This window comes from Verticillium alfalfae, genomic scaffold, assembly GCF_000150825.1.
Source record: "Verticillium alfalfae VaMs.102 supercont1.2 genomic scaffold, whole genome shotgun sequence".
In the NCBI taxonomy this organism is placed as follows: Eukaryota; Fungi; Ascomycota; class Sordariomycetes; order Glomerellales; family Plectosphaerellaceae; genus Verticillium; species Verticillium alfalfae.
Window position 1 is genome coordinate 2,925,691 of NW_003315037.1, and position 17,200 is coordinate 2,942,890.

Consider the following 17,200-nt stretch of genomic DNA (forward strand, 5'->3'; position numbering starts at 1 on the left):
CTCAGCCGCCGCCACAGCGTCACCGTCCCCTTCACTCCTGGCCGTGGCGACGCCACGCAGGAGCAGACCGACATTGAGTCCGTCAGCCACCTCGAGCCTTTTGCCGACGCTTCCGCAACTACGGCCACTCGACCGACCGCGTCAAGACTGAGCAGTTCCTTGTTGACCGTGCTCACCTCCTGACGCTGTCGGCGCCTGAGCTGACCGCCCTGGTTGGTGGCCTCCGCGTTCTGAACACCAACTACGACGGATCCCAGCATGGCGTCCTGACCAAGCGCCCCGGCCAGCTGTCCAACGACTTCTTTGTCAACCTGCTGGACATGAGCACGGCATGGAAGGCTACCGGCAGCGACGACGAGCTTTTCGAGGGTAGCGACCGCAAGACTGGCGACAAGAGGTGGACTGCCACGCGTGCGGATCTCGTTTTCGGATCCCACGCCGAGCTGCGCGCCCTTGCCGAAGTGTACGGCAGTGCCGACGCCGAGAAGAAGTTTGTCAACGACTTTGTCGCGGCGTGGACCAAGGTCTCGAACCTCGACCGCTTCGATGTCAAGAAGGCGCCTGCCGTCAAGACGTCGAGCCGCCTGTAAACGCCTCTAAGAAATAAATGACGAAATGTTTGAATGTTGATAGTAATGAAACCACACTTCATCTCCACTTCACTGGGGCAGTACTCCCTTGATGATCTGTTGTGACTGATAAAAACTAAATCTACGACTTTTCCTACGAACACCAGTCGGAGGCTTCAGGGATGATGGCTCCGCCTAAACAAAAACAAGCATCCTCCTGATGGCTGCCACTCGCGCTCGACTCAGTCGGACTAAGCGTTCAAGCTGTCTTCTTCTTGGCCTTCTCCATGGCCTCGCGCTCCTCGCGCTGCTCCTTCTCAAACAGCCTCTGCGTGATTTCCTCCTGCTCCTTGTAATCCTTTTCCCACTGCGCAATGAACCTTACAGCGTCGTCGTAGAGCTGCTGGTGGTCGTCGTGCGCCGAAGGCCGCTGGCAGCCAGTCAAGTCCTCACGGTCATAGGGGCAGATGTTCTTGCCCTTCCTCGTCCACCTACTCCCCTCGCCCTTCTTCGCCTTCGGCTCGCCCCTCTTGACGACAGCAGCCTCGCGACCGTTCTCATAGCCGGGGACGTCTTCGACAACGTCCTCCGACATCTTTTCCAGCAGGGCGCCTTCCACCTTGGCCAGGTCGAAGACGTCGCCGACCTCGAGGCCGAGGAAGCTGAGGACGTTGTCGAAGATGATCTGCTCCTCCTTGTCGTTGCTGGCTTCCTCGAATATCCCGGCGAGGGCGTGGCCGAAGTCTCTGCTGTCCTTGACGAACTTTTCCCTGTCGGACGCGGGAGCCGAAAGAAAGGTGGCAGGGGCCGGGGCCGGGGCGGGCGCGAGAGCCGGCAGGCTGGCGAGCTTGGCGAGGTCGGCCTCGTCGAAGCCGCTGGTGGTGAGGCGGGCCATGTCCTGCTCGTCGAAGACGGACGTGAGGCGGGCGAGCTCGGCGTCCGACAGCTCGCCGATCAGGTCCTGCATTGTGTTGGCCTTGCCGAGGTCGATGTTGCTGCCAATCTTGGGCAGGATCGAGTCCTGCAGCTTCTTGCTGCTCTTGAGGGTCGTGAGGAAGGGGAGTTCCTTGCTCTTGTCGAGGGTGGTAGGGGCGGTGGTGTTTGTGGTGTTGGCGGTGGTGTTCGTGGTGTTGGCGGCGATGGTGGTGTTGGTGGCGCTGGCGACCTTGGAGAGAGGAGTGATGGGTCCGCCGGCGACTGTCTGGGCGAGGGCGCAGGCGGCCACGATGACGAGGGTGTTGGCCTTCATGGTGATGATTGTGTATCGATAGCCGATGTGGTGGGATTGCTTTTGTGTGGGAAGGGAGTAGGTTACTCAAGTTTCGATGGTAGTGACTGAGGGATGAAAGAAGAAGTTCGTCGAGGTGATAGGCCATCGGCCTCTTTATAAATTTACGCCCTTCCTGTTTCTCCGACAGGACAGTCTTAAAGGTTACGATGGCAAAAAAAGTTGTGTCTGCAGGCTTTGAAGGTCAGTCATCGATGGCCTTGCTGGCACGCCCAAACTCCCCTCGTAAAAAGTATCCGCAGGGGTTGCCACAGAACAGTCCGACTTAGCCGTCACTGGTAGCACAAGACACCAGGCTTCGAGCCTCATGAATGTGGTAGTTTCATTCATGCTCTATGTGACCGTTTGACGATATTCTCCCATGGCGCCTCTCTCGCAGCACCTGGTCAAAGTCATTGCTGTTCCCAAACACTCACCAAGAGGGTCAGGCGGCATATCGTCCAGCCATTCCCAGCCCACCAGAACGTTGAGCGCCCGAGTTCGTCCCTCAAGTATCGGATGCATATTCTTAGCGAACTGCAGCCTCATGTGGTTGCGATATCAAGGTGCAAAGTGTATCATGGTCAGCACGACCCTGACGTCCTCATTTAGGTTGGGCACCACTGCGCCCCAGAGGCGTCAATTTCACACACCCTACTTGACAACTGACTGGCAGAGTTCATGGGTAGCTTGATTCTTCTCGAAAAGGTCCTGATTGATGCAATTACTCTCGCGGTCGCCGTGGGCACCTTTCTGGGGGGAAATCTCGTCGTTACAGGTGCCGAGCCAGATCTGCGTCGAGTCACTGGCGGGAGTCATACCGACGACGGGAGTGAACGGGTGAGGGGTGAGCAAAGCCGGCGTCAAAGTGACCTCGTCGGCGCTGAGAGGGACCTGGGAAAGGTGTATTCGGCTACAGATGGCGGGTCCTGCTGGAGGCTGCCCAGGCTGTAGTCGAAAGGACCATCTTCACCATGGGCTTGCCGGATGCGAGCGTCGTACGTCATCTGGGCGCTCAAACCGTCGATGACATTTGCGACACAACATCTTCGATAAATACCAGACCCTCTCGGTGGATGTAACACACAGCCAGCTCCATGGTTCGGGAATCCAGCGTCTCTTTCTCTCTTTGCGTTACCGATGGGATGGCCAATCGAGGTGAATGGCCCGCAAGGGTAGCCGTGGCTTTTCAACATCCTTAGCTAGCCTGCTGCTCGATATCCTGGGAGTCGAAACATGATCAATCGATGAAACAAAGCCCCAGAACCAACGAAGTTCGGCAACACTATGATACTTGAGAATCTCGAATATTTGACAATCGGATCTTCGTGAACTCCTTATGTCGTCGTCGCCTGTCGTGTGAAACGAGACGCCCAGAAAACCCTGCAACACTAAGCCCGAAGTAAGTTCTGACTCGACGCCACCATTCATGATCTTGAAAGGACCCGGACTTACATTCGCCGCGAAATTCATACCCTACAATCACGAGCCTTTGACCAGAAGCAAGTCTCTCCTGAAACCTTCATGACAGGGACACGCGCCACCGACTCTGCAAGTCGTCCATCAGTCGTTGAACAGGCCACCCGACTGTCTTCTTGCAAGGGGCCAGGCAACGCAGGAGTTCCTGTCGAGACGCTTCTGTGCGTATGTGTCTTGCACCTTTCACTGGCGTCAGTACTTTCTTCTGGCACTCTGATGAGCTTACGCAAGCTCACAGTATGATATGGGCCCGAATGCATTGACCAGAACAGGATTTGACTTTGTCGTGAAGGCCAAGCCGCACACCTCAAGAGCGTAGGTTTCCAAAATAACTTCTCGAGACGGACTTGAGGGAAGGTCGATCTCAACAAGTTGCAGGATCTCGTTCAACGTTTCGAGTGGCATGACCATGTAGAGCACTATGATGGATACCAGGAAGTATTGACGTGCAGCAGCTACACAATGTTAGACCAGATTTTGGCAAAGTTGCAGGGTCACCCACCATGGCAGTCCCCAAGCATCCAAACCAAAGGTAGGCCACCGCTCGGGCGACTGTTGTCCCTACACAGCGGCTCAAAATGTCGAGGCAGGGCCTTTTGCCAGGATTGCAGCACGTTCAACATGGCAGAGACAGGGCCAGGCTGATCTCGGCCGGGAGAGCCGTCGTTGAAGTGGGCGTTGAGGATGCGGCCGAGGACGAGGGATATGGCGTTGAGATGGTCATGATCCTCCAGCTGCAGCGTCGGCATGGGAATGTTCTCGAGATCCATCTTCAGGGGCTGCTCCTCGAACAAGCTGTAGGTAATGTCCTCGCGAAGATAGTTCCAGAATCCCGCACTCGACAACGTGCGAAAGCCGTTGTCTAGCAGCAGCTTTTGGCGTGAGGCTAGCGAGTAGGCCCCGTGCAGGTGTCTGTTTGGATCAACCTCCTCTGTTGCCATTCAGCCACCATGCCCAGCTTGACAGGCAACGTCCAGCACTTACCGTCGAGAATCTCGTACGACCGCAGGAGACACACAGCGGCCAGGGCAGCTTCGGACTCGACCGAGCCACAGTCGTCACGCAGCTCGATGAGGAGCCGAACGCAATGGCCGTGGTAGAATTCAGCAACTGTTCGTTGGCTCGGCGCCGTGGTTTGGCAGATCTGCATGGCCGCCTGGGCGATGATGGCGCTGAACGGCAGGGGCATCTCCAATGCGAGCCGAGGAAGTCTCGTAGCAAAGCTGGACGCCGGATCGCTGAGGTCATACCACGGGGCTATCTCGATGATGTAGTGGTGGAAGATACGGGCGATGTCTGGCGACGCGAGCGCCTTGCGAGGATTGTCCGGTGATGGCCATTTCGGACTGGGGCCTGGCCGTGGTTAGATTCTAAATGCAAGACGGGCTCTCCAACTCGAAAACCTACTCGCGACTGCGTCCCCATGCCCACGGTCTCTCCTGTCGGGAAGAGACTGGCGAGTTGGGCGTGCAGTTCGCTCGCAGTAGCGGCCGGCGATAGAGCATCGCTGACAGATGGGTTGTCGTTCATCGCCTGGGTCCAACGATCAGCGGTTCGGCTCTCGCAGCCGGAGGCTCCTGGGGATCGACTGACATTTGACCTTGCGAGATCGACAAGTATTGCTGGGCAAGACGGATCAGCCAAGGCTCGTAGGGCGACAGCCATGGCAGGGTATTGGAGGAAGCAGGTAAGACAGTGTTCAGGCGTGCATACCATGCTGTGCTGCCTGTGTCAGCTTCACGCAACTCATCTTGGAAAGCTATGCTCGCCTGCTGTATTGAGTACGCGTGGCATCGTGGGGAAGGTGTGGACCGCAGTGACGCTGGGTGAGGGATGAACGGGTGAGTACGAGGGCCCAGCCCGGCAGCGAGGCTTGTTCCAAGGATCCCAAGGCCAGCCACTGGAACGTATTTTTTTTTTTTTTTTTTTGCACCTGACAGTTGACGGCTGGGGTACAAGGCAGGCTGTTCGCTATGGCGGCAGGTGTACCGATCGACAGATCCCATGCAGCGATTAAGAAGCTAGTGGTGATTATTCCCGAAAGACAAGGGTAGCAATGAACGGCTCTGGCGGCAGGGCGACGCACCAACGTGACTCGATGTAGCCGAGTGGCTGGCAGGGCTGACGAGGGAGGTAGGTCGATGTGGACGTGGTGCAGATGAGGACTGCCGTGGAGAGTTTCCTGAAGCGAAGTCACGGGGCATCACAGGGCAAGATCTTTCGACGAGGGGGGCTCTTAGACCAGTGGACAGCTTCTGACACCACCCACTGCATCCACTGCCTGAAGATACGCCCATGGCGGGAGCTGTCACCAGACGCCAATGCAAATGACGTCAGATTCTCGGCAAGCGGCTTGGGGGGATTGCGACGCCTTTGCTCCACTTCGGCAGCGCGGCACCCCTTCAAGGTCGCAGGGCACATGGTCGAGACTGCGCGGCTAGCAGGCGGCGTGTAATGAATCGACCTCTTTTATTTTACTTTTCGGTCATGGCGAAGCATTCATATGGAACCGTCTTGCTCTTCTCCTCGGAGCGTTCGCAGAGGCTCATTGCCCATCTTGATACCCCAACTTGCTCTGATGACTGACTTGGACCTGCTTACCTAAGTCCCAAGCACCCCCCCAAGCCAAGAGCCCATCTCGTCCCACTTCTACGCTAGAGTTCGCGCTTTGTGCGACCGCGCATCGCCGCCGCGTTCCCTCTACGACAACCCCGCCCACGGCCCGGTCAATCTGCTCCGCGGAGATCTCCTTCGTCATCTGGCGCCTGCAGGCAGGGTCCCGACGCCGAACGGATCGGAACGAAAGAGTGGAGGAAAATGGCCGGCGAGACACGAGCGAACGGGCCCGACGGTCCCCACCCCGTCGCTGTCGTCGAGGAAGCAACGACGAATGGAGAGGAAACACGAACACCGCATTCCTCAGACAACGTGACGAACCAAGACACCGAGAATCAGGCACCATCATCACGCATCGCTTCCGAAACAAAAGACGACCGTGCTGATAACGTTCATCGCATACCACATGGAGACGGCACGCCCCATGGGCCGGCCCCGAGCGGCGCCCTCGAAGACCACGTCCAGAGCAAAGCCAATCCCCAGGCGACCGGCCACAAAGCCCCTCAGCAAAAGCCACATCACCATTCTGGCGACCTCAAAATTGCCCTGGCGGAGCACAAGAAGAAATTGAAGGAGAACTTGAAGGACGCCCCGCCCGGCGGCTTCGACCCGACACCTCTGCCCGATGCTCCTCCAGGCTTCACCGTTCGCTTCATCTTCCACCGTGCATCCAACCTGCCTGCTGCCGATCTCAAGACGCAATCATCCGACCCCTTTGTCCATGCCACCCTCAAGGCACCTGTACCGAAACGACACAGCGAGGACCCCGACCTGTATCGCCGCACCCGGACCATGCGCCGCACGACCGAACCCGTCTGGGATGAGGAATGGATCGTTGCCAACATCCCAGCCGCCGGCTTCACCCTCAAGTGTCGCATCTATGACGAGGACTACCCCGACTCGGACGACCGTCTCGGTAACGTGACGATCAAGGTCAACCATGTCAGCGAAGACTGGGCCGGGATCCCGCCGCCAGGGCGTGAGTTCAAGGCCAAGAAGCGCATGGGTAGCAAGCGAGCCTACTTTTTCAAGGCCATCACGAGCCGTTTTGATCCCCACGTCGACATGACGCCGAGTCTCTGGGTCAGCATGCAGGTGATCGGTCGGTCTAACCCGCCTCACGCCCAGATGTACACCATCGGGCCCTCTATCTACTTTAAGCATTTCAGCCCTACCATCGGACGCCTGACAGGGACCAAAGTCAACAAGGACAACCAGGACGACCTCAGAAAGGAGCACTCGGAAGAGGAACCCGAGCCCAAGAAGATGCAGAAATACGAGTGAGCATCATCACCCTGTCAGACTTCCGTCTCGACACCCACTAACAAAACCCAGCTTTCAATCCAACGAGATGCATCTCTCAGGCCCCGTCCCCTCCGAGTTGTACCACCGCTACGTCGAGTTTCGCCCCTCGATCGCTCTCATGTTCGCTGGCAAGGGCCTCCGCGGCCGCATCCTCAACAAGGCGCTCCACAAACAGCACCGCCGCGTCTACAACTTCAGTCCGACGACCGAGGCTGGGACCTTTGCGCCTTGCTCCGAGGAAGCCTCGCAGCAGTTCCTCCGCCTCGCTCACTTTGACGAGGGCGGTCGCATCTTCACATATGTGTTGACCCTCGACGGCATGTTCCGCTTCACCGAGACGGGCAGCGAATTCAGCATCGACATGCTGAGCAAGCACACAATGCACAGCGATGTCGCGACCTACATTGCCTGCTCGGGCGAATTCTTCATCCGTCGCCTCGACCGACCATCGGCTTCGTCGGATCCCGAGCCCGCGGAAAACACGCACCCAGCGAAAGACATACCCGGGGGTCCACCAACCGAGCCCCCGCCCGACGACCCGGCATACTACCAACTCATCATCGACAACGACTCGGGCACGTACCGGCCTGACGAGTCGGTGCTGCCGCTGCTGCGCGACTTTCTTGAACATAATTTTCCCGGCCTCGGCGTCGTCGCGATGCACTGCGCCGACGAGCGCCTCGTCTCCATGAAGAAGCAGCAGGTCGAGTACAAGAAGGCCGCCGGACAGCGGGTCAACATGGTCATGAACCGGAGCCCGAGCTCGAGCTCCATGAGCTCGCTGAGCTCGGTTGGCAGCGACCTTGACGATCTTGATCGCTCCGACTACGCGGGACGGGCGCAGAAGACCAAGAGGGAACAGGCTCTCGAGTTTGTTGAAGATCCGAGACGGGTCAAGGCCGTGCTCAGTGGTGGACATGCCGATGCCACTGGGTCGTGAAGCCCTATGGATGTGCGGCCTTTTTCATTGATTTTCAAACGCTCCTTCAACTTTTACCCTTTTGTCATCCCGTTTTTCTTTCTTGGATACCTCGCTGCTGCCGCGGCATACGCTACGAGTTTACGACCTCTTCTCGCGAGACATGATTAGATACCTAGTACGATGAACGACCGCGTGGTCTTGATACCCCTAATTCTGATTGTCACCCTCTGCCAATCAATGGTCCAGTGCGTTGTAAAAAGTGTTGGACTGGGCCAACCCCTGACGCCTGAGTTGTAGCTTGAAAACTCTCCACACCCGGATGGCGTCCGTCTCCGCACCACCCACTTGCCCCATACCTGCGCGATATTCTCACACGCTGCCCACAACCGCGCGATTCGATTTTTTTCTCCTTTCCCTCCACTCTCCTGCCCATCTTCATCCCTACTCCCGAACCGGCTCTCATCAAGCACCGGTGAGGTGGCCGAGTTGGTTATGGCGCCAGGTTAAGGTCTCCTTAACAGATTTCCTGGTGGGGCAACCCGCGCGAGTTCGAGTCTCGTCCTCATCAATCTGTTCTCTTTTTGGCCTGCAACACTCCGTTTTCGGGCCTTTCGGGAGACTGTTTTGTGACCTTGTGAAGGAAGTGTTCTTTCGACTCTGCAGGTTGCGAACCTTTTGACGCTAACGTTCTGTCTGCTGTGCATCTTGCAGTCGGGGCCAAGACTTGTGCCAGCGCGCCGACGGAGTGTTGAAAGCCCTAGGTTGTGCCATGGTGCTCTGTGGCGCGACAAGCCGTGGGCGTTCCTGTCATCGGCTGCATAACGTTGAAGCCATGAATGGCTTGAGAGAGATATGGCCGGTGACAGGGAAATGCCCGGCTATGGCCGCCTCTTGATCTTTGTAGGCGCCTCTGACTCAGACGTTGACGTTGAGGCGATCAGAAAGGCACGGCGTTTGGCAGCCATTGTATCGTTCTTCGTGAACGAGAGGTACTGTGCGCCCAAGGACTTCAAGTACGGTAGTGGCTTGTTTATAGATCTGTCAGTGCCCAGGCTACCCAATCGTATGCGTGCCAGAACTGATGTGAGGCTGGCGTTATCAAAATGATGACTTCCAAGGCCGGATGCAGCCGTCTGCAAATAGATCTGTACCTGAGGCTACTATGAGCTTCGAAGAATAGCTTGCCACATATCACAAAATGAAGGCTCTTCATGTGAAGCTCGGGCTGGGGCCTCGTATGGTTCATGCGAAAAAAAGGCACAAGGGCACCATATGGCCATGAACCCGCTAGCCCAACTGGCATTCCTTTGAAGGCTTCGCTACCGCTCTATGCAAGATAGGCGAACTTTACATAGCGATCTAGACCGGTTGTCTACCTGGATCTACCTGGAAGACTAAGACCTTAGCGAATAACGGCCTACCACCTCACAGCCCAGGTCTGGGTAGGGTACAAAGAGGACCTAGGTCACCTACAACAGATGATAGGCCTTGGGCAGGCTCCCCGGAGGAGACACATAGTAATTTGGCCACACTCTTGGAGCAGTATTTATACTTTTCACGCCTCAATGCTCTGGCCCTCGAATTGGGGGGTAGCTGGCAGTGACTGTTGCTGATACAAATGAGTGTAGGATCCCTTCTGATAGGTAGACACCCATGCCATCCAGGTATTTCCCGCTGGAGATCTCGAGTCTGAGTAACGCTCTGGCTGGCCTTTTCGCATCTTGAGGGAAGTAGGGATACCCCATTGTCCGCACGGATGGCGTGTGTTCGGGTTCTCTGACTTCTCGTGACGCGGCAATCTCTCAAGGGCCAAGGGCTCCCATACTTGATCCACAAGGAATGGGCGTCTCCATCAACAGAGGTCATATCTCTTCCACTATTCGGGCTTCTCAAATAGGAAGGCTTAACATATGAGGTGCAGACAGATTGGGCAATCACCTGAATTAACGTGGGGGTAGATGAAAGGAGCCGTATGTCGAGGAATAGAAATTTGATTGAAGACAAACGCGGGCTCTTTATATAGTTTTGTTTTTGCGACAATGTAGTGGTAATTAGTGTTACTCCGATGCCTGTCTACTGCGCACGGTATCGCCGGAACAACGCCTACAGTAATGATGCGGATATCTGGGTGAGGCTCACTTGAAGTTCATGCCCCAATAGCAAAAGTCAGACCGAGCCAACGCACAAAGACTCTTGAAAAATGTCGCAGCGCGGCTGAGGATCATTCACAAAGACCAGGCATGCAAGCGGAGTGCTCTCGGGATGCCGAATGACCTTCTCAAAGACTAATTATGGTCATCTTTTTATCCAGCTCCTTGACGTGGGAGTCCAATACCGGATTCGGCATCTCCCTCAAAATGCCCTTGATCCTCTTCATAATGTCCGTCCTCGGGTTGCAGCTACTGTGGTCCGCATCTCCCCTAATAGGCTGACCGATATCGTGGATGACGAGGTTGGCCATGATCTCATAGAGCGCGGAGATGCTGTGATCCACCTCCGTGGCCTCCGGCAGCGGCCAGAGCCCGGCGCGCGTGAGACAGAACGTCAGAGACCCGAGGATCATGGACTCGCATCGATGGGGCCCCATGTATGACGCGTGGCGACACAGCCGCGGCTTCTCGTCGACCGTCACGAGATGTTCAGCCAGGTCGTAGAAGACGTCGAGCATGGCCTGGATGGTCTGCTTGCGGATGGCTGTTATGCGTTCTGTGTCGAGCGACGAGGGGAAAGGCATGTCAGCTCAAGCCTCTACGGAAGAAGCGGGAGTGTTACGACGGGCTGGGCGCTTTTCAGCAATGACGCAGCGCATTCGAGCTTACCGAAAATGTCAGGAGGCATTCGAAGAGTGTGTAAAGGGGAATCAGGGTCGAGGAGAGAGCCGGGGGCTTCTGTGAGGATTCGCCGTGCGGTGGACTCAAAGAGAGGGCCGCGGCCGAGCTCCCAGCTGATCCATAGAAGCTTTGCGAGAAGGATAGGAGAGCCCGGGTTGGGGTCGTGAAGGGAGGCGATCCATCTGGAGGCCCAAGGGGCGAGGATGTGAGTGACGTCGTAGTAGTGTGTCAACACAGTGAGGTCGTAGAGCTCATCGAGGGATAGCGAACGGGGGACTTTGTGAACAAAGCCGTGGGATATCGTGACGAAAATATTGAATGCAAAGGGGGGGTCTTCGGGGAGATCTACGGTCCAAGCTGCCTCAGCTGTGTGCTTGCCCCTGGACTCGACAAAGGCGCCGTAGAGCATGCGGTCGAAGACAGGTGAGATCCTGGCGAGGGTTCGGGAGCAAACAAGGAAGCATCGTGACGAAGACGGATCATCGCTCGGGTTGCCCACATTGAGCGTGAGGTCACCGCGCGGGTCGGCCTCGACGATGGGCGGTTGTTGCTCCGAACTCATGACTGCTCGGCACAATTGATTAAATGAAGGTGAAGAAAGTGTATTTCTTTGGCGTTGGATGAAGCATCCGGTGGAAGCCCAGGTCCTCAAGTAAGACAAATGATTGAGGACTTCATCAGTGGGTTGTCTTCGATCTAATAAGATAGTCCAGGCACCTTATGCAGCGTCAATTCAAGAGAAGAGGCGGATCGATTTAGTAAGGTTGCAATTCTGGCTCCTGGTCATTACGACCAGCTTTGTACGCCTCACGAAGACACAGCCTTGCCATGTGCTGAATTTAGTTTATAGAGTGGGCATCCTGTCACTTTGGTCTTGAAAACTCGTATCGACCAATTTTGGCCGGCGGCGCTCAGAATAAACCCAGCATTTAGTCCCGGCCGTCGGAAGGCGTGGGTGGCGCGGTGGTTCATAGCCCACCTTGGCGCCACTGGTAGCGCTCGTGTCGATAATTGACTGTCGCCGGTACTGTTGCGGTCGATGGCTTCAAAACATATGTCAGTAGGCCTATCACCGGCATGCGATGAGACATATCGGAATAGAGCAATGACTGCAAAAGGGTTCATGCCGTGCTCGAATTAACTACGCCCATTGCACCTGAAATCCGACAGGTCATCTCGAAAAGGTCAGCCCTATGGAACATAGAGCTGTGGAGCAGCTAACATACCAGTGCACTCCAAGGCATGGCTACTTGACAGGTCATCATGGACGGCACCCAGTAGCGCGTCGCCGGACCCCGCGGTGTCCGAGCAGCTGTCAACGATTCATCTAAATCTTGCGCCGGATCCGCCATCATTCGTTTGCTGTGATAGCTAGTCCCTCATTTATTCTTGTGTAGGTACCTTAGTAAAACTTCTTATTCAGAGTTCCTTGCATACTTCGCAGATGGCGTCTCCAATACGCGGAAAGGGCTGACGGCGAATCGCCAGCACGGAGAATATGAGAATGGTGTTATACCCACCCATCTGACAGAGCCTGTCAACCTGTGTCACGAAAATCCTTACACATAGCTGGTGTGGCAAGACAATAGTTGTAACACGAACACAGATACCAGAGCATCATGAAGCATAGCTAGGCATAGGCCCTCAGACTTGACTGACGCGCAGGAAAAGCAAGGCCTGGCCTGAAAGAAAGAGACATGGGCAAGAGTTACCAGCTGGTGACTCTGGTGCCGTCTCCACTACCGCCGCGGGGTTACGTGCCGAGGCCCAGCTCACTTGACCAGCACTATGGCTCGCGGCCATGTCAACAACACATCTATCAAGCGGTTGCGAACATCATATACCGAGGACACGTGCAGAGGTGATGCACTCAATCCCAAGCCACCCCTTCAGCGACTGAACGTGCTGCCTTGACCAAGGGCCTGCAGTCCCCGTGCGTTCATCTAGCCCAGGACAGACTCGACATTGCAACCAGGGTATCATCTACCAGCGCTTCTCCTGATCATGGCATCCCGCAAAGAACCCGCGCAGGGTGCGACGCTGTCGCAGAATGGCGTTGACTTTCACAAGATCCCTTGGTGCAACGCCCTCCTGACAGCGCCCAACACGACAGTCTACGTGCCACCGAGCCGCGATCCCCTGGAAGAAGGCAAACCCAACCGCCACGACCGCTTCTTCGGCAAGACGCTCGACCACGCCGAGCGCATCCCCGCCTGTCTGGCCTTCTACGCAACACCCGCCGAAGCGGCACCGGCACTGGCACCGACACCGGCACCAGCGGCACCAGCAGCAGAGGGCAGCGCCCGCAGCCCCGCGATCCCGCAAGTCTCGGTCCTCTTCGCCCTCGGCCCCGGCATGGCAGGCTACCCGGCCGTGCTGCACGGCGGCGTGACGGCGCTGCTCTTTGACGAGCTGCTCGGTATGCTGGGTGAGCGCAACCGGGACCTCGGGCGCGGCGACGCCATCTTCACGATGAAGCCCGCGACGGCGACCATGGACGTGCGGTACCTGCGGCCCATCGCGACGCCAAGCGTCGTGCTGGGCGTCGGCACCATCGCGTCCATCACCGGGCGCAAGATGCTGCTGCGCGGCGAGATCCGGGACGCCGAGGGCAATGTCGTGGCGGACGTGCGAGTCGCTCTGGGTCGCCATGGCTGGCAAGGGAGAAGGCGAAGGAGAAGCTCTAGGTATCTCATCTCATTTGAAGGGTGGGCGGGCCCCCCTTGGGCATGTTCCTGGAAACCTGGCTGTGGCTTGCGCTGTGGTGTTCAGTCCAGCCATGAACGGACATGATGTTCATCTGGGGGCGCTCGCTCCGTTGTCGCAGCTGTCGCTCAGCAAGACAGATCCCACAGGCTGAAAAAGAAAGAACAAGATACAGAGATCAGACCCTGAACCGAGCACCCCCCACGAGCCTGCTTGCGCACGGCATGGGGGGACCATGGCGATCAACGGCGCTACGACCCAATACATTGGACATGATTTCCGCTCAGCACTATCTCTCGACTCGTTTGAGAAGACCATTTCCCCCGGAGATATGGCATGCCTCTCACGGCAGCCAAGCAGGTCATGGCTGGCTTCGTGGCGTGGGAAAAAGCACATGGGTTTGAGGTGGGCCACGCGAAGGTAGACAGACTAGAGATGAAAGGGTCGACGACGAGAGAAGAAATCGTTGTGTCACTTTCGATCAGGCGTCTGTTAATCTGACTGACAACATGAACCACCCTTTTGCAGTGCACCTTGATCCCTTACGGCAACTCACAGAATCCTCGTGAGAGGAGAATTGGATGGAGACGATGAGCAAACCACCCATGCTGGTAGATCAGGGTCCTTGTGTGCGGAGCACCGCTATTTTAACATGGAGATTACAACTGGTTTAGCACTTCCATGGAGCACGCCAGTCTCCTGACGCCCTGGGGGGTGCAAAAGGACGTGCCGGAAGTCTGTTGAACGACCAGGACAAGGGGGGATTCCTTGGCCCGAATCTTGCAACAGAGCAGCCGCTGGGCTTTGACCCCCACGTGCAGTCCTGGTCTCCGACGGCTGGTTCGATACCACGATGCCTCGCTTGAGGATGGTCGGGATGGGGTGAGGGGGTCAACTGTTCTGACTGCATCCAAGACTGGGCACGCGAGAACCAAGAAACGGCGACGTCATTTGATCCTTTGTTGACTCGCCATCGATCATTTCGGCATTCCTGCGATGACTACGACGATGACATGCATCAACCGGTTCAGGCAGTTCACGGCTTCATGGGTTTCCAGCTTACGACTGTTGAAACGGCGAAGCCACAAAATGGGCTGCGCTACGTTCACGCCATGGGCGACAGAAGAGACGGTAGAACCCAGATCCAGGAACCAAATCAAATCTTGGATTGTTGATCGCTGCAAGCCTGCAAACGCAGCTCTGTTCTTCTCTGCCCTCGTCTCCTCTTTCGATGCCCCCTTTTCTCCACAGCGAGCAAACACTGGAGACCATGGCTCTAGCGGACGAACGAGCCTGCAAATGTCTCCTCTCTTTTACCAGGTTCCGGCAGCTTGGCAACCCCAACCCACGGCAACACCATCCGAGGGGGTCCATGAAGTAGGATGTAGTCTGCTATTGATCTGTTGATCTCTGTGTCAAAAGATTTCGACATCACAGGAAATACAAATACTGGTCATGAGTCGTCAGCCGCAAACCTAATCCCCGAGTTGAAGTGCCGCCCGAATAGAAAAACGCCATGCAGCCATAGCCGCGACATCAGCAGCGAATCTCAGCACAAAATTTGCCTATCCCATGGCGAGATGAGACATGGGATTCTCGCCGAACCTGCTTCCAACACGACTAACAGGTGCTTGGGTAGCGGCCCAAGAAGAAGCAGGGGGTCTCTTTTTCTGCCCACCGAGAAATCCAAGCCTCCCCTGCATCGTCGACGCCTACCATATCGCTGATGCCACACTCGCATTTTTCCCACCCACGACTCGGTTTCACCCCCCTCGTCTTGCCAAGTTCAACCCCTGGCCGACTGCTTTGCTGGGCTGACGATGGAAGCGGCTGACACGGCGCCTGGCGCTGCGCCCAGCAACTGTTCTCTCCATGTCTATGGTGGTGCTTTGACATGCCGGCGGTAGGAACTCGTCTACCACCCCCCGCCGAAGCTGCCGAGGGCTGCTGGCGATCACTCGTCCTTGGCCAAGTGAAGCGGCGATTCGACAAAGAGAGCCCACTCGCCGTCGTTGCTGCTGCTTCTGCTGCCGCCGCCTTGGTATGGAGACTTTACATTCGCTGGGCGGCAGCTCTGGAAAAGCTGCCTCCTCGACAGTCATGCATCTTACACATCCTGCTTCTGTCCTCCCGCTGTTCTCGCGTGGCTTGCGTGTCTCCTGACTTTCCTCCCCACCCTCGTTCCTTTTGTAACATCTCTCTCCTTTTCTTGATGACTTCTGCTTGAGACCGATAGCGGCCTGTGAGTTCAGTTCCGGCGCCAGAGACCCTCCTGTCTCAGGCCTGTGCGATCAGTTCAAGGAGGCGACCAACGTCAACCGCAAGGTGTATACGGCCGCGGTTTGTTCATCGAGAACGCTTCGAAGGCATAGGCGCATCCCCCTCCGCTTCGTCAGCTCTGCTATTCTGTCCTTTTCATCGTCTCTTGCCGAGACGTCGGCAGTCTTTTCTTCGCCACCAGGGCGGCGCGGCTCCTTGCCGAGGACTGAGAAAAAAACAACACGTATTTGCTTCATTTCTTGCCCGCCGCAATACAACGAAGCTGCATTCATGGCTGTGCTGGTTGGTCGATGTCGGGGTTTGGCGTGTTGTTCGAGGTTTACAGTCGAGGAGCGGTGAAGGCGACGACTGGGAGGCCTTCAACGAATCAGACTACAGCGGCCGACAAGTTCCATTATCACGAAGTCTCGGACGCTGCCTGCCATGCGGTCTCGGTCGGTGGTCGCTCAAGACGGTCATCGCCACGGTGGGCAGTCTCGTCATCCTCACGCTCCTCGCCGTCGCCGGCGTAAGTCGCCCTGGCGTATCCCCACCATGTCGCCCCGATGATAAAACATGACGGTTAGAGACATGCACTAACATCAAGCAGAGCCGACCCGTGGTGCCGACACCCCCAGCCGCCGATGACACCGACCCGCACAACCGCCGACTGCGCATCATCGTGCCGGCCGACGAGCCGGGCGCCAACCTCTGTAAGATGCTCCTGTCAACCGTCGCCAACGGCTATCCGGCACCGCTCATCATCAACTGGGGCCGCGACTTCCACAAGCAGGGCGGCTGGTTCGGCGGCTCGCACCTCGGCAAGATCGACGGCACGCTCGACGCCCTCGAGGCCCTTGCCTCGGACGAAGAGGCCCCGCCCCGCGGAGCGGCTGCGGCCCGACGATCTCGTCCTCATCGTTGACGCCTACGACGTCTGGTTTCAGCTGCCACCGCGCGTCCTCATCGAGCGCTTCCTCGCCCAGAACGCCGCCGCCGACGCCCGCGTCCTCGCCGGCTGGTCGCCCGACGCCCCTGACGCCGTCGCCGCCCCGACCCAGCGCGTCATCGTGAGCACCCAGAAAAAATGTTGGCCCCGGCCCCGTGACGGTCACGAGACGCACTGCGATGTGCTGCCCGAGAGCACGGCCCGGGCCGATCTCTACGGACCGAAGACGGACAAGGGCGACCCCGACCGCGACGGGCACGCCCTGCACCGGAACGGCCACGATACATAAACAGCGGC

The 17,200-nt window shown here is 57.2% G+C and overlaps 7 protein-coding genes and 1 non-coding gene across 8 annotated transcripts in view; 5 read left to right on the top strand and 3 right to left on the bottom strand.

The window, feature by feature from the left end:
* VDBG_02364 (peroxidase/catalase) overlaps positions 1 to 590 on the top strand; it is a gene marked incomplete at both ends in the record, with an annotated part of 2,402 nt that extends 1,812 nt beyond the window's left edge. Inside the window, one exon of the mRNA XM_003008130.1 lies at positions 87 to 590. Within this exon, the coding sequence (XP_003008176.1) occupies positions 87 to 590 (504 nt within the window). The remainder of the gene's footprint in view (positions 1 to 86) is intronic.
* A 238-nt stretch (positions 591 to 828) lies between these two features.
* Positions 829 to 1,818, bottom strand: VDBG_02365 (predicted protein; the record flags this gene model as incomplete). Its single annotated transcript, XM_003008131.1, has 1 exon — positions 829 to 1,818. The coding sequence occupies one exon, from the start codon at positions 1,816 to 1,818 to the stop codon at positions 829 to 831; it is 990 nt and encodes a 329-aa protein (XP_003008177.1).
* Positions 1,819 to 2,490: 672 nt separating this feature from the next.
* Positions 2,491 to 4,980, bottom strand: VDBG_02366 (conserved hypothetical protein; the record flags this gene model as incomplete). The annotated part of the gene is made up of 6 exons (XM_003008132.1): positions 2,491 to 2,730; positions 3,292 to 3,312; positions 3,622 to 3,770; positions 3,881 to 4,246; positions 4,300 to 4,627; positions 4,723 to 4,980. The coding sequence occupies 6 exons, from the start codon at positions 4,978 to 4,980 to the stop codon at positions 2,491 to 2,493; spliced, it is 1,362 nt and encodes a 453-aa protein (XP_003008178.1).
* A 1,152-nt stretch (positions 4,981 to 6,132) lies between these two features.
* On the top strand, positions 6,133 to 8,176 carry VDBG_02367 (C2 domain-containing protein; the record flags this gene model as incomplete). The annotated part of the gene is made up of 2 exons (XM_003008133.1): positions 6,133 to 7,211; positions 7,267 to 8,176. 2 exons carry the CDS (start codon positions 6,133 to 6,135, stop codon positions 8,174 to 8,176), a joined length of 1,989 nt encoding a protein of 662 aa, XP_003008179.1.
* A 453-nt stretch (positions 8,177 to 8,629) lies between these two features.
* Positions 8,630 to 8,726, top strand: VDBG_15039. Its single transcript has one exon. It is a non-coding gene; the product is annotated as a tRNA-Leu (tRNA).
* Positions 8,727 to 10,436: 1,710 nt separating this feature from the next.
* VDBG_02368 (conserved hypothetical protein) lies at positions 10,437 to 11,551 on the bottom strand (the record flags this gene model as incomplete). The annotated part of the gene is made up of 2 exons (XM_003008134.1): positions 10,437 to 10,852; positions 10,945 to 11,551. 2 exons carry the CDS (start codon positions 11,549 to 11,551, stop codon positions 10,437 to 10,439), a joined length of 1,023 nt encoding a protein of 340 aa, XP_003008180.1.
* Positions 11,552 to 12,993: 1,442 nt separating this feature from the next.
* Positions 12,994 to 13,782, top strand: VDBG_02369 (conserved hypothetical protein; the record flags this gene model as incomplete). The annotated part of the gene is made up of 1 exon (XM_003008135.1): positions 12,994 to 13,782. One exon carries the CDS (start codon positions 12,994 to 12,996, stop codon positions 13,780 to 13,782), a length of 789 nt encoding a protein of 262 aa, XP_003008181.1.
* A 1,807-nt stretch (positions 13,783 to 15,589) lies between these two features.
* VDBG_02370 (conserved hypothetical protein) overlaps positions 15,590 to 17,200 on the top strand; it is a gene marked incomplete at both ends in the record, with an annotated part of 2,779 nt that continues 1,168 nt past the window's right edge. Inside the window, 3 exons of the mRNA XM_003008136.1 lie at positions 15,590 to 15,736; positions 15,932 to 16,483; positions 16,565 to 16,874. Coding sequence (XP_003008182.1) covers positions 15,590 to 15,736; positions 15,932 to 16,483; positions 16,565 to 16,874 — 1,009 coding nt within the window. The remainder of the gene's footprint in view (positions 15,737 to 15,931; positions 16,484 to 16,564; positions 16,875 to 17,200) is intronic.